Source organism: Bos grunniens, chromosome 11, assembly GCF_055505025.1.
Source record: "Bos grunniens cultivar Pamir isolate PY7600 chromosome 11, Bosgru_T2T1.0, whole genome shotgun sequence".
In the NCBI taxonomy this organism is placed as follows: domain Eukaryota; kingdom Metazoa; phylum Chordata; class Mammalia; order Artiodactyla; family Bovidae; genus Bos; species Bos grunniens.
The window spans coordinates 78,243,051-78,255,975 of NC_141175.1; the positions used below are offsets into that span (position 1 = coordinate 78,243,051).

Sequence of the window (12,925 nt, forward strand, 5' to 3'; positions counted from 1 at the left end):
CTGCCTTCTGTGTGCCTGGAACCCCCCTTCAGGTGCCTGCCCACTGACGGCCATGTACATTTTTAGCTGGAACATCTTCCTCCTCGCCGCACTCCCCAGAGTTAGGCCCTCTGTTGCTATGGAGACCCACTGGGGAAGATGCACATGCCTGATTTCATAAAGTCCTCCGAGGGCTTGGAATACAACCAATTAGGCAGGAGTGAAAGATGGTGCTCAGGAAGCCCTCAGAAAAGCCTGTCAGAGGCGATGGCTGGAGGTCAGGTATCCAGGGGGCCAGAAGGAAGGGGAGCACTTCAACCCAGGGCAATGCTGTCCCCAGGGGACCACAGGGATGGGGGAGGATGGGAGAACCAGGCACAGGATGGAGCCTTAGCAGAGCCCTTGGATTTGGACAGATGAGAGCAGTGCTGACTCAGGGCTGCCCAAGATCAGAGAGCAGTGCTCAGCGTGTCCAGCAGGGCTCCGGGCCAAGCTGCTCTGACTGCATGGCCTTGGGATCTGGACCCCGAGCTGTGCATGATGGAACAGGGCCCACAGGGAGGAGGGCAGGAAGGCAAGACGACAGGCTGCCAGACACCAAAATTAAGCACCAAAAATGGAAGGTTAGAGCCCTGGGAGTGCTGTGTACGGCCGAGCGACAGAGGACAGATGGGGAAGGCCAGTGGGCCGCCCAGGGCGGGGGTGGGGCCGCAGTGGCGTTTACACACACGTTTGCTATGTCCAGCTTCCATGTGAGATTCCTGTCTCAAAAGAGGGCTCTCTAGTGAAAAATGATTTTGAAAACCCCTGATCTCAACAAATGTGCAGGTGTCTGGGAAGGGCTGCGTGGGGTGTCGTGTGTTGGTTTTACTCGTGGTTCAGGAGGTTGGGGCCGGCTCCTCTGTGTAGGGGGGCACCCAGGGCTCAGAGCCAGAGGACCTGGCTGGGTCAGAATCGAGCCCTGCCACTGACGGGGGCTGTGACCACAGGCGAGTGGCCCATTTTCTCTGAGCTGCTGTTTCCTGGTCTGGAAACCAGCAGATAGAGCAGTCCTACCTCGCAGGCTGTTGTGAGAATTCTGCAAGAATGAATTGTGAAATCGTGAGTGGGCTGCATGGTGGGCCAACAGCAAATGGAAGTGTCCCCAGGATGAACAGAGGGGCCTGGGCCGGGGGGTGGCATGGAGGGTGCAGAGAGGGGATTTCTCTGGAGGGCCAGGCTCCCCCTGGAGGAGACTGCGGACTGGGGTGGGGTTGAATCACCTCCCCCTACCCTGGGGTGCTGACCTGAGAGCCTGAAAGGAGATACTGGCTCAGGCTGGGGTGGGGTTGAACCACCTCCCCCACCCTGGGGTGCTGACCTGAGAGCCTGAAAGGAGACACCGGGTCAGGCTGGGCCCCGAGGCCCAGGGCCTGTAACAAGATCTGCTGCCACCTGCCCGAGACACCAGCCCGTCGGGTTCATGTTTGGTAGCAACTCAGCGCTGTTTGCTGCCTGACAACTGGGTGGGGCCCCACTCCACGAGGGTGCGAGGTCTCACCTGCTCTGCCCTGAGCCCGGCACTGTGCCCAGGGCCCGCCGTCAGTCACCCTCTCGGCACCCGCATCCCCAGGTCTCCAGGGAGGTGGTGGGAACACAGAACCAGTATTTCAATTCCATCCAGATACCCCTCTTGACTCTGCCCCATCCTGCGCTGAGAGGGGAAGATCAGACCCCTGCGTGACTCTCAGCCTGACGCCTGACCTGGCAAATGCCACAGCCGTGCCCACACAGGGATTAGAACAAAGTGCAAGTTGCTGAATGTGGTGGAGCATCGCGCCTGTAACGGGAGCTCAGGGAGGGGCAGGGCTATGGGGCGGGGGTGGGGTGGGGGGTGGGGAGTCTCCAGAAATTCCTGAGATCATCCATTTCCTCTTCCCTCCCTCCCTGGATCTCAGGGAGGAGGGGGCCTCTGGCCACATCTCATCTACCTGCTGCTCCTCCAGGAAGTCTTCCCCAAGAATGGCGCCCTCTGCTCACACCACCACCTTGACACCATGCTCCTTACTGTGGGCTCTTGAATGCCACCCCTGACCCACCCCTCTTAGACTGAAAGAGACAGTGTCCCTGGCTCCTGCCCTGCTCTGTGATTTCCCACAGGACCGCAGCTCAAAAGAGTGTTGGCAGGAGGATGCAAAAGCAGGCGCACTGGAGGCCTTTATGTACTTAGTGACCTGCTTAGGGCCACACAGGCTGGGGTGTCTGGTCTCAGGAGTGCACGGTGACTCTGAGGGGCCCCTTGCTGTTAGGAATACAGGTTCCCTGCCGAAGTACAGGGCACAGGGCGGGGGCAGGAGCTGCAGCCTGGGGTGGGGATGAGGGGGAGGGAGGGTCCTGCCGGCCTTTGTCAGAACTGCCACTGCACGCTGTCACCCTGTTAACGCAGTGCCTGTCCCCCGAGTGGGGGCAGGCAGCGGGAAGGCCTGGCTGTGTGGGGGAGGTGGTCCTGGGAAGCAGCCCCGGGGCTAGGCCAGCTGCAGGCCAGGCCTAGGGCTCCCTCCCCACCCCTCCCCTCAAGTATTTATAGAAGTTATTTTGGGAATTTTCTTTCTGAGCTCAAGGCACATTCCTGGGATTCTGTCACAGCCTTTCCAGCTGGGAAGCCGGGCATCAGCTGGAGGCTGCTGGAGCCTCCTGGTCCCTGGAGCCCCCTGCTTGGGGACCCTGGGGCTGCAGGAAGGAGCCCTGGGCAGGGCCAGCTCTGAGGCAGCTCCAGGAAGACTCCTCCTGTCATCCCAGGGTTGAAGTGGGGGCGAGGGGGTGCTGGCACGCCCCTCAGGGAGGCCTGCGTTCCAGCCAAGCCCAGGCCCTCTCCTGCTCTCCAAATTCTTCCAGGTGTGTCAGCCGCAACCTGCCCAACCAGACTGGGAATGAGGAATGTGCCCCGGCTGAGAACCTAGCTCACGCATGGCCACGCCCCGCCTGGAGCTGGGCAGCTCCAGGGCCACAGGAGGCCCACCTACCTCCCTGTTGTGGGGAAGGGCACGACTCCTTCTAGACCCACCCGAGGCCTGGCTGATGAGCTCCCCATGGCTCTCAAAGGAAGAGACCCCTGCTGAGAGAGAGAGCCCCCAGACTCCCTCAGAGCCCAGCTGTGTGTGGCGGAGGGCGGGGTGGGGTGCTGTGCTCTTCACACCTGTCCCTCCCTCCCTCCTGGGGCTCCACAGTGAGGCTTTCCTGGTGCTGCCTGTCTGCAGAGGCCACAGCCAGGCTCAAGGACAAGCAGCAGCTTGGTGAGAGGGCAAGTCGCGACCTGGGCAGGGGGGCCCTTGCCCGTCCCAGGTCCAAGGCAGGGGGCTGGACCTTTTGGGGTTGGTTTCAGCCTGGGCTGGCTGGGGGCTCTGCCCACTCCGGAGCACAGCCGGGCCTGCAGGGCCAGGTCAGGAGACTGCAGCGAGGCCTCCGGACTTTGGGTTCCAGATGAGAACACTGATGGACAGTGATGGCAGACGCTGCCCTCTGAGCAGAAGGTGGAGCTTGAGGGGCTAGTGACAGCCTGTTTTGGGGTATGTTGGCCTCTGTACAAAGGGAAGGGGCTGAGCCCTGCTGAACCCTCCAGACGTGTAAATCTTTCCCCTGACCACTGATTCTGGGGTTAAAGTAAGCCAACAATGCCTACCCATGGCTCTGTGCTGAGCCTGTGGCATGGACAGAAGGCTTCCTGTCCACTTTCTCATCAGGGTTGGTGTGGGCTTCAGAAGTCCACACACGGACCTAAGGTTGCCTACAAAGTCCTGGGGTGCAGGCAAGAGGACATGCCTCCACCTTCATGAGCCTGGGGCGAGGGTTCAGGCTGTGTGCTGGCTGCGCCAGCATGGGCATGGGGGGCTGGGCAGGGGCCGCTGGACCCGGGAGGCCCAGGCTGCGGGGACACACCCTGCACCCCCCATCCCCTCCTCCCTTCCCCTCCACTTCCCCATCAGGGACTGCAGACCTCAGGCAGCCTGGGGAGGGGCCAGGAAGAAAACTCACAAGAAAACTACTGCACCAGGGGGTAAAATGGCCAGCAAGACATTCCTACTGAATTTTCCTGTCAAACAGAAGCAATATTCCTGCCCGCTGGAGCTGGGGGGAGGCTCAGACTCCGCCGATGAGGGGCTGTGTGTGCAGCCACACACACGCACAAGACTTCTGGGTCCTCCCATTCCTCGGGCTGCCTGGACGCTCTCAGCCCCTGCCACAGCTTAGGAAGCCAGCCGGGAGGGAGAAGCCTAGAGCAGGCATGGGGCCTGGAACCAGAGGCCCTGCTGTGCTATGGTACTGTCTACTTCATCCATCAACCCAGCCTAACAAGACTGTGGGCCCAAGCGCAGGGCTTCTCCAGAGCCTGGCCTTCCCAGTTCTTCCTCTCCAGCAGCCTGAGGGCCCAGCCACCCCTTTAGCTACAGAGCCTCACCCGCAAGAGGGGGTCTCAAATCCCCCTCGTCTCTCAACACAGACTCTAGCCCACTGGGCCAGCTGCCCTTGCTCTCAGCCGAGGTCAGCCTGGCCTCGCCTTGTGCATACTCGTCCCATCCACAGGGCAGCTGGGGCTGACATCCTGCACCTCTGTGCCTTGGCCAGAGTCACTCACTGTGCTCTGAGAGAACAGAGCAACTTGGCTACAATGAGTGTCGGAGACTTGACTCTGGGCATCCTCTCCCCTCTGCAAACCAAGAGCATCTGAACTTGGCCTGGGAACCACACTTCAAAATGAAAAATGAAAAGGTAAAAGCTTTCATAACAGCATAGGAAACCATAAACAAAACAAAAAGATAACCTACAGACTGGGAGAAAATATTTGCAAATGATGTAACCAACAAGGGATCAATCTCCAAAGCACACAAACAGTTCATGCAGCTCAAAAGCAAAAAGAACAACTGCCATGGCAGTGATGTCAAACAGCCCAGTCAAAGGTGGGGCTCAGGCCACCTGGCCTGCCTTGTGAATGGCACCAAAAATATGCCCAATGTTGACTTGTCCTTTCATCATCTGAACACTAAGACTATCCCCTGGAGGTCACATTATTATCCCCATTTGATAGAAGAAAAACTGAGCTAGCAAGAAGATGTAATCTCCAAGTGCCCCCACAACCCAGGGGCTGGCAGGGCTGAGCCTCTGTGTGGTCCTACCCTCCAGGACTGGGGCTTCCCAGGTGCTCAGCGGTAAAAAATCTGCTTGCAAGGCAGAGATGGAGGAGACCTGGGTTCAGTCCCTGGGTTGGGAAGATCCCCTGGAGAAGGAAATGGCAAGCCACTCCCGTATTGACCTGGAGAATCCCAAGAACAGAGGAGCCTGGCAGGCTACAGTCCATGGAATCGCAAAGAGTCGGACACAACAACTGAGCAACTAACACTTTAAGTTTGGCAAAAATGGCTTGGCTTTTCAAAAAGTGAGTTTGTAGTGAATCAAGATAGAATATGTGTACAGGGGGAGAGGGGACGACAGAGGACGAGTTGGTTGGATGGCATCACTGATTCAATGGACGTGAGTTTGAGGAAGCTCCGGGAAAATGGTGAAGGACAGGGAAGCCTGGCATCCTGCAGTCCGTGGGGTCACAAGGAGACTCGCAGGCACTCACCATCCAGGCTCGGGGACGGGACCCTGGGGGGCTGGGAGGAGCTCTGTGCAGGTGGAGTTTACCTCTCTGACCTCAGAGAGCAGAGCCTTCTGGTTGGATTTCTGGAGCACCTGCAAAAGGCCCAACCCAGAACCTCAGGTTTGGGTGGGGCAGAGCCCTGGTGCTTGCTAACTCAGGCCCTGCCTTGGGGAATCTCAGAGGGATGATGGCGGGGAGCTTCTGAGGACTTAAGTCGTGAAGTGGCACACCCCAGCCTAGAGAGAGGGAGGCAAGAAGCTCTCTGGGGTCATGGCCATGCTCTTGATCCCCAAGTCCACTTAAAGACAGCCACATTGGGAGCCACAGGGAGAGAATGCACGTGTGCATGCATGCTCAGTCACGTCCAACTCTTTGACCCTGTGGATTGCAGGATCCTCTGTCCATGGGATTATCCTGAAAAGAACACTGGAGTGGGTTGCCATTTCCTTCTCCAGGGGATCTTCCCGACTCAGGGACTGAACTTGCGGCTCCGGCATGGCAGGCGGATTCTTTGCCACTGAGCCACCTGGGAAGGCAGGGGAATAATTCATCAGCCGCTCTCATAGAGGACAATGGATGACGAAACACTGTCTCCCCCATCCCTGATATGTGGAATCCAAAAAGAAATGATACAAATGAACTTATAAAGCAGAAACAGAGTCAGAGCTAGAGAACTAACTTAGGATTTATGATTATGGGGCTTGGGGAGAGGACTGGGGGAAGGGATAGTTAGGGAGCTCTATTTGTAAACAAATATATCCACTATATTTATAATGGATAACCAACAAGGACCTCCTGTATAGCACATGGAGCTCTGCTCAATGTTCTGCGACAGCCTGGATGGAAGTGGGGTTTGGGGGAGAATGGATACGTGCGTACGTGTGGCTGAGTCCCTTCACTGTTCACCCGAAACTCACCACCTTGCTAATGGCTATATCCCAGTACAAAAGAAAAGATTAAAAAGAGAAAAAGAAACACTGTCTTCCCGGCTTTCCAGGGGCATCTGGAGAGAGAACAGGCCAGGTCGCGAGGCCAGGACTGCTTCAGAAATCACATCTCTGGGAATTACATCACAGGAGCCGAAGCTCATGCAGGGCTGTTTCCTCCTGTGGTTGGGGTGCCTGAAGAGGAAAGGGTTCTGGGGAGATGGGGCAGCAGGAGCTGGAGCTCTGTCCCAAGAAAGAAGCATTACCAAGAACAAGGGCCAATGAGGTGCAGGGCAGCCTGGCAGGAGAGGGGCCAGGAAATCCCACGCCCCCAGAACCTGTCCCTGATAGAGAAGAGGGTGGGGCGCCACCCACAAACACAGGCGGCAGGGATACAGTCATGGCTGTCCGCTTCTGGCTGAAACTTTCAAGCTGCACTTGGAGTGAGACAGGCTCTGCCCTGAAGCATCCATTCTCCCAGCTCAGCCAAGCGGAGGGTAGGGAGAGTGAGGCGGTGGGTGGCCGGGGCGAGTGACCCGCCTATCACTAAGGTCAGGTCACCTCAAAGGAGCCCCCTCTTGGGAGGTTCTCAGGGACTTGATGACTCCTCAGTCACTGCTGGGCCCCGCGCCTTCCCTCAGCATCCCTGCTTCCTAGGAAGTCCCCTCTCGGCCCTTACGTAAGTGCCAAGCTGACACAGACCGACGGGGAGTGACTCCCATTATGCAGTACCATGGTGAAAAGGATCCCAAGATCCCATCTGTGCTCAGTGGGAAAAAGTGCTGTGACCGATTAGTGATGCCTGTTTTGGGCAAGGGACTAGAGAGTGTGGTGGGTATGCTGTGTTCTGCCTTCTCTGGTACTGCACTGCAGACTTTCAGAAGTGCTTTCTCATGTATCAGCTCATTTGATTATAACACCGCTGGTCTAGGAATGATGAAGCTCATTATTCATTTATAAAAGGAGACATTAGGATCGTGGAAGCCAAGTGTGTCTTTTCCTAAATCACTCAGGTGAATTAGGGCCAGAGCTAGGATTAGGTCCCAGATGTTCTGAGTCTCAGGACAGGACAAGGACGACACTGAGATCAGGGAATGCTGGAGACCAATACACCAAAGCGTTCATGTGTCTTTAGGAAAAGAGTGCTTAGTAAATCTTCCCCAGGCTTGAAATTTGCTATTCTTTATGCATATGTGTGGGATGCTGGCAGGAACACAACGTGTGGAAAGGGGATAGGCTGCCTACGCTGCAGCCGATGCCCCTCTGGTTGCCTGTAACTTCACAGTGGGCAGTCCTTTCTCAGATTGCATCAAATCAGCAAGGCACCCCGGGAAGAGGAAAGGGGCCATTTCAGAAACATCTGTAGGGAGCCACTCTGGACAGCTACTTGGTTACCATGGAAACCCACCCTTGGAAACTGCTTCAATTTCAGGAAAATAGCTACAAACAATAATAAGCATAAATGAAAAATGGTACACTGCTGCTTCAAAATTGTTCTTGTTACTGGATTTGGCTGGGTTTTCCCGGAGGGCTGAGACAGTAGGCTCGTATCTGTGACCGTAGGGGCAGGCAGCTGTCTGCCTGGCTGCAGGCCGAATGACAGCGCCTGCATCCTCTGGCTCCTTAATCAAGTTTCTGGATGTGACCTTGGGGGAGGCATCTATCAGAGAAGCTAATGTCTGAAGTGCAGGGGGAAGGACAATGTGCTTTGCAAGAAACAAACATTTGCTGAGCAGACTGGAAGGCAATACAGCGCCAGGTGGAGGGAACCTGGCCCAGGCTGAGATGTTGCTACATGGGCCTGAGCTAGGAATCAAGAGATCAGGCTGAGATGGGAATCCCTGCTTTCAAGGACTCTTGGGGTTAGCAAGGAACTTATAAAGATGACCTGGTCCAGCTCCTCCTCCATGGGATATTTACATTCTCTGGGCAGCATCCTCAGCAGATGATTCACGAGTCTGTCCTTGGACTATGCCAAGAGTTAAACCATTCTACTCAGGAAAAAAGCAGACCCCTTGTGGCAGTGATAACCCTTCAGCCATCTGGACCCATTCCCCTGGGGCTACCGTGTTGTCCATGGGGCAGACATCAGTGACACCTTCATGGCTGTGCTCCGCAGAGAGTTCTTAAAGCAGGGTATCTAGGTAGAATCCAGACCCCGAATGTGCTGTAACTATGGGCTCCTAAATTATACTTCAGAAATCACTGTACCTGCAGGCCTGTCCACTTTTAGGTCATTACATTTATCCTGATACCTGCTCTTTGAAAGCAGGTAAGGATGGCAAGGAAAGAGTCCTCCCTAGGTTCTACTCGACCACCTGTCAGAGACATTCCCTGGACCAGAGAGTCCCCACTGCACAGGTAAGTAAAACGGGGGTCCTGAGAAGGGGCTTTGCCAACAAAGGTCATCTAGTCAAAACTATGGTTTTTCCAGTAGTCGTGTATGGATGTGAGAGTTGGACTATAAAGAAAGCTGAGCGCCAAAGAATTGATGCTTTTGAACTGTGGTGTTAGAGAAGACTCTTGAGAGTCCCTTGGACTGCAAGAAGATCAAATCAGTCAATCCTAAAGGAAATCAGTCCTGAATATTCATTGGAAGGATTGATGCTGAAGCCAAAACTCCAGTACTTTGGTCACCTGATGCAAAGAACTGACTCTTTGGGAAAGACCCTGATGCTGGGAAACACTGAAGGCGGGAGGAGAAGGGGACGATAGAGGATGAGATGGTTGGATGGCATCACTGACTTGATGGACATGAGTTTGAGCAAGCTCCGGGAATTGGTGAAGGATAGGGAAACCTGTTGTGCTGCAGTCCATGGGGTTGCAAAGAGTCAGACACGACTGAGCGACTGAATTGAACTGAGAAGGGGCTGACTTGCCCTTGATCACCCAGGAAAAGAACAGCAAAGCCAGGGCAAAAAAACCAACCTCCTACTCCCAACTGCCGAGCCTTCCCACAGGAGAGGCACTGAACCCCGGACACCCACACCCTGGCCTGCATGTCCTAAGGTTAGGGGCCGTTGGCCCCTCTTAGCACCCCGAGGCCATTCTGCATGTGTGCTGAGTCAGGCCTCACACAACAGTCCACCCCAAGACACTGCCTGAATCCCACAAGGAGGCACGGAGCTCCTCTCAAATGGGGGAGGCAGCCCCGTGATCAGGCAGGGCCTGGGGATGAGGGCATTTTGGTATCTGTCTAGAATCTGCAGGGCAAGGACCTGATGAGTACCTACAGTGCAAACCCTTGGGGCTAGATGGCCTTACAGAAACACACCAAGAGGAAGTCACAAAGAATCAGCCAACCCTCCCAGATGTTTTCATCCACTCAGGCAGGGGATTGCAAGGGAGTGGCCTGCCATATGGTCTCTATTCTCCCAACAGGGCAAGGAGGAAGCCATCTCCCACAGATACCAGGGCACTGCAGGCAGGGGAGGGGGTGAGGAAGGGAGGGGGGCTCTGAAGCCATCTGAGGAGGTGCGGGGCTGACTTACCAGGCTGTGCATGATACGCACGCCGTCAGGGTTCACCGTGAGCGCCTCCTTGTACAGCTGCTTGGCCTCCTCCAAACTGCCCTTCATCTCGGCCAGCCGGCCCCGCATGTAGAGCACCGAATGCGAGGTGGGAAAGAGGCCCGCTGCCTCCTGGATGCAGAAGTCTGCTTCCTTGAGGTGCTGCTGCTCCATGAACAGCTCGGCTGTGAAACCAGAAGGGCAGGTGAGGCGGCGGAAGAAGTCAGAGGCGGTGGCCCCCTCCCACATCTGACCGTCCGCCCCCGGAGTTCAGGAGCCGGGCTTGGGTGATGGCACCAGCCCCCTGGAACAGCACAGGATGGGCTCACTCTGGGGCATGGCCGTAGCACCAGGCAGTGGTTTCTGAGTGCTCACCCTGCGGCAGGTTCATGCCATGTGCTGCACGGAGACCAACTCTGCCGACACGCCCAAAACCCTACAGAACCATCACTTCTGTTACCCACTTCGGGGAGGAGGAAACGGGCGCAGAGAGGCCGAGGAACTCTCCTAAGGCCACAGGGAGAGAGAGCGATGGAGCCAGGGTTCACACTGGGCTGTCTGACATCAGAGCCTGGCAGTGGGGGCATGAGTGGGGTCCCCTGCAGCTAAGTCTTTGCTCGGGTCCTGTTCATCACTTGTTCATCTGCTCCCCATGTGTCTGGGGACAGGGTGGGGGGCAGATGAGGTGGCTCCCCAGGGATGCCAATGGACTGAAGAGCTAACTCTGCCTGCATCATCAGGATGAGAAGAGCTACATGCTGCTGCCAAAGATGGGACTGGAAGGAAGTCCCGAGGGTGCCTGCGAAGGGGCAAGGCTGGGACTCAGAGAAGCTAGAAAGCCACCAGTACATACTGAGAGTTGACTGTGGACCCTGGGCCAGGCAAGCATCTTCTCATAGGTCTGGGAGGGAGGCAGGTTCTCTCCCGCGCCCCAGGCTGATAGAGGGAGGACCTCACCCCAGCCCCTTGGTAGAAGGTGCAGCTCCCAGCCTCCCTCCAGATTCAGGACTTTCCATCCCACAGAGAAACGACGTCTTTCAGCCTACTGGCAGGGAAGATCTCCCCACAACCAGTGTGCCTGCTGGCTCCAGAGCAATAGAAAACGGGGCAGTTTCTCCAACCCTGGCCCAGCCCACACAAACGCACATTTCAAACCCACGCTGCACAGGCACACACCCACTGCAGTTGCTTTTAGAAACGCAGTGCCCTGGGGTTGCCTTGCAGCCCACTCAGCCCGCCTCCCATGGCAGCCTGGGCTCGGGTGCCCCCCTCGGGGGCTGGTGCCCCACACAGATGGGAGGGGACACAGAAGGGCAAGCAGAGCCTGGCTGGTGACTCTGCCAAGAGCTATTCCCAGCAACGGCCGAAAGCTGAGGTCACACTGGTTCAGATGAGGTCTGGGGGTCGGGGGTGGATAACAGACCTTCCAAAGGAAGCTACCAGAAAGAGGTGGAAAACCCAGGCCCAGGCAGCCCACCTTCTTTTCCTAACAAGAAGCAGGAGGAGGCCTAATAACAGCCTTGACTGTGCACACAGCACCGGGGCACCCAGCGTGAATGCAGCCTATCCACTGGATAATCAAAGCAGCTTGAACAGTGCAGAAGGCTTTCTGAGCGGGGTACTCTTTGCCTTTACTGGAGATGGAATGTGGGAGAATCAAAGAATTAACTCAGAGGAGCCAGGCTGGCATGATAAGGTGAGAGAACAGCACAGGCTCCTGTCCTCAGAGACGGCCTGAACCGGAGCCGCCGCCTGGCCTCTCCACCGGCTGCCTTCATACCTGCGTCCAGCATCCGGCTGCTAAGGACCGACCGTGTGCCTGGCCCTCCCACGAGAAGGAGAAAGAGAGGTGGGGGAAGGGGAGCAGCTGAGCCACCAAACCACTGGAGTGACCAGGGCAGTGGAGTGACAAGTGCCATGGCTGAGTGTTTGGGGCACTCAGATGGGGTCGGGCCACCTGGGCTGCTTTGATCAGGGGAGTCTTCCTGGGGGAGGTGGCATCTGAGCTGGGGCCTGAAGGCACAGGGGCACTTGGCCTGGCAGAGAGGAGAAGGGAGGCCACGCTGGGTGGGTCTGGAGGGCTGGGCAGGTTTTTCCGGGGCCACAGGGGAAAAGGAAGGGAGGAAGTGTGAGCGGTGGGGGTGGGGAGGCCTGTCCCGCACCAGCCCCTGGGCTGCTGTGTCCACCGCCAGGAGCTGAGCTCAGAAGAGAGCTGGGCTCTCTCCTCCCCTGGACCTTGTCCCCGCAGCCCTCCTCGGGCCTGGCCCACCTGCCCGCCTGGTCCTGGCCCGGCTCATTAAGCTGTTTACATCTTGCTGCCCTGACTCCTGAGCCTCGTCTCTGGAGGCTGGCCCCGTCCCTCCCTTGGGATCTCTTCACAGTGCCTGCACATCAACAGATTTCGTTACGAGGATCCCCAGCCCCCTCCTTCCTCGGGGCCCTGGGCTTCGTCCCAGCCACACAACGGAGGACATGCCCTGAAAAATAGGTAGGGCTGCTCTGCTCTGATGGACTTCATCACCAGTCAGGCAGGAGACCAGATGCCACAGGACAGAGCCAGAGGCGAGGGCCAGACGGCCCCCAGCAGGCCCACTGCCCTGCACACAGACCCTCAGGTCGGAGGGCCGCAAATGTACCCCTTTTGTCTAAACTCAGCCTCCCTGGGCAGCTGTTTTACCAAACATGGTGCTCCCCAGCCAGCCAGCCTCGGCTGCAGAAGGAGCCCTATGGCACAGTGCCCGCCCACTGCCCAATCCTCTACCTCCCAGCCTGGTGACCAGGGCCCCAGGGTGTCCACAGCCAGCCCAGTCTCCCCTGGCCAGGGCTGGATAAGCACCCACTACCACTGGATTTTCCTTGGATTCTCATAGTCGAGGTCATCCCTCCAGCACGGT

At 57.1% G+C, this 12,925-nt stretch overlaps 1 protein-coding gene across 6 annotated transcripts in view; it reads right to left on the reverse strand.

Moving 5' to 3' along the window:
• TTC7A (tetratricopeptide repeat domain 7A) overlaps positions 1–12,925 on the reverse strand; it is a 123,495-nt gene that overhangs the window by 3,150 nt on the left and 107,420 nt on the right. For 4 of the 6 annotated variants that reach the window (XM_086327090.1, XM_086327093.1, XM_086327096.1 and 1 more), the window contains one exon: positions 10,014–10,216. In XM_086327090.1, coding sequence (XP_086183216.1) covers positions 10,014–10,216 — 203 coding nt within the window. Of the gene's footprint in view, positions 1–5,359; positions 5,689–6,263; positions 6,718–10,013; positions 10,217–12,925 lie in introns of those variants that run through there. The other 2 variants (XM_086327091.1, XM_086327092.1) reach the window with 2 other exon arrangements.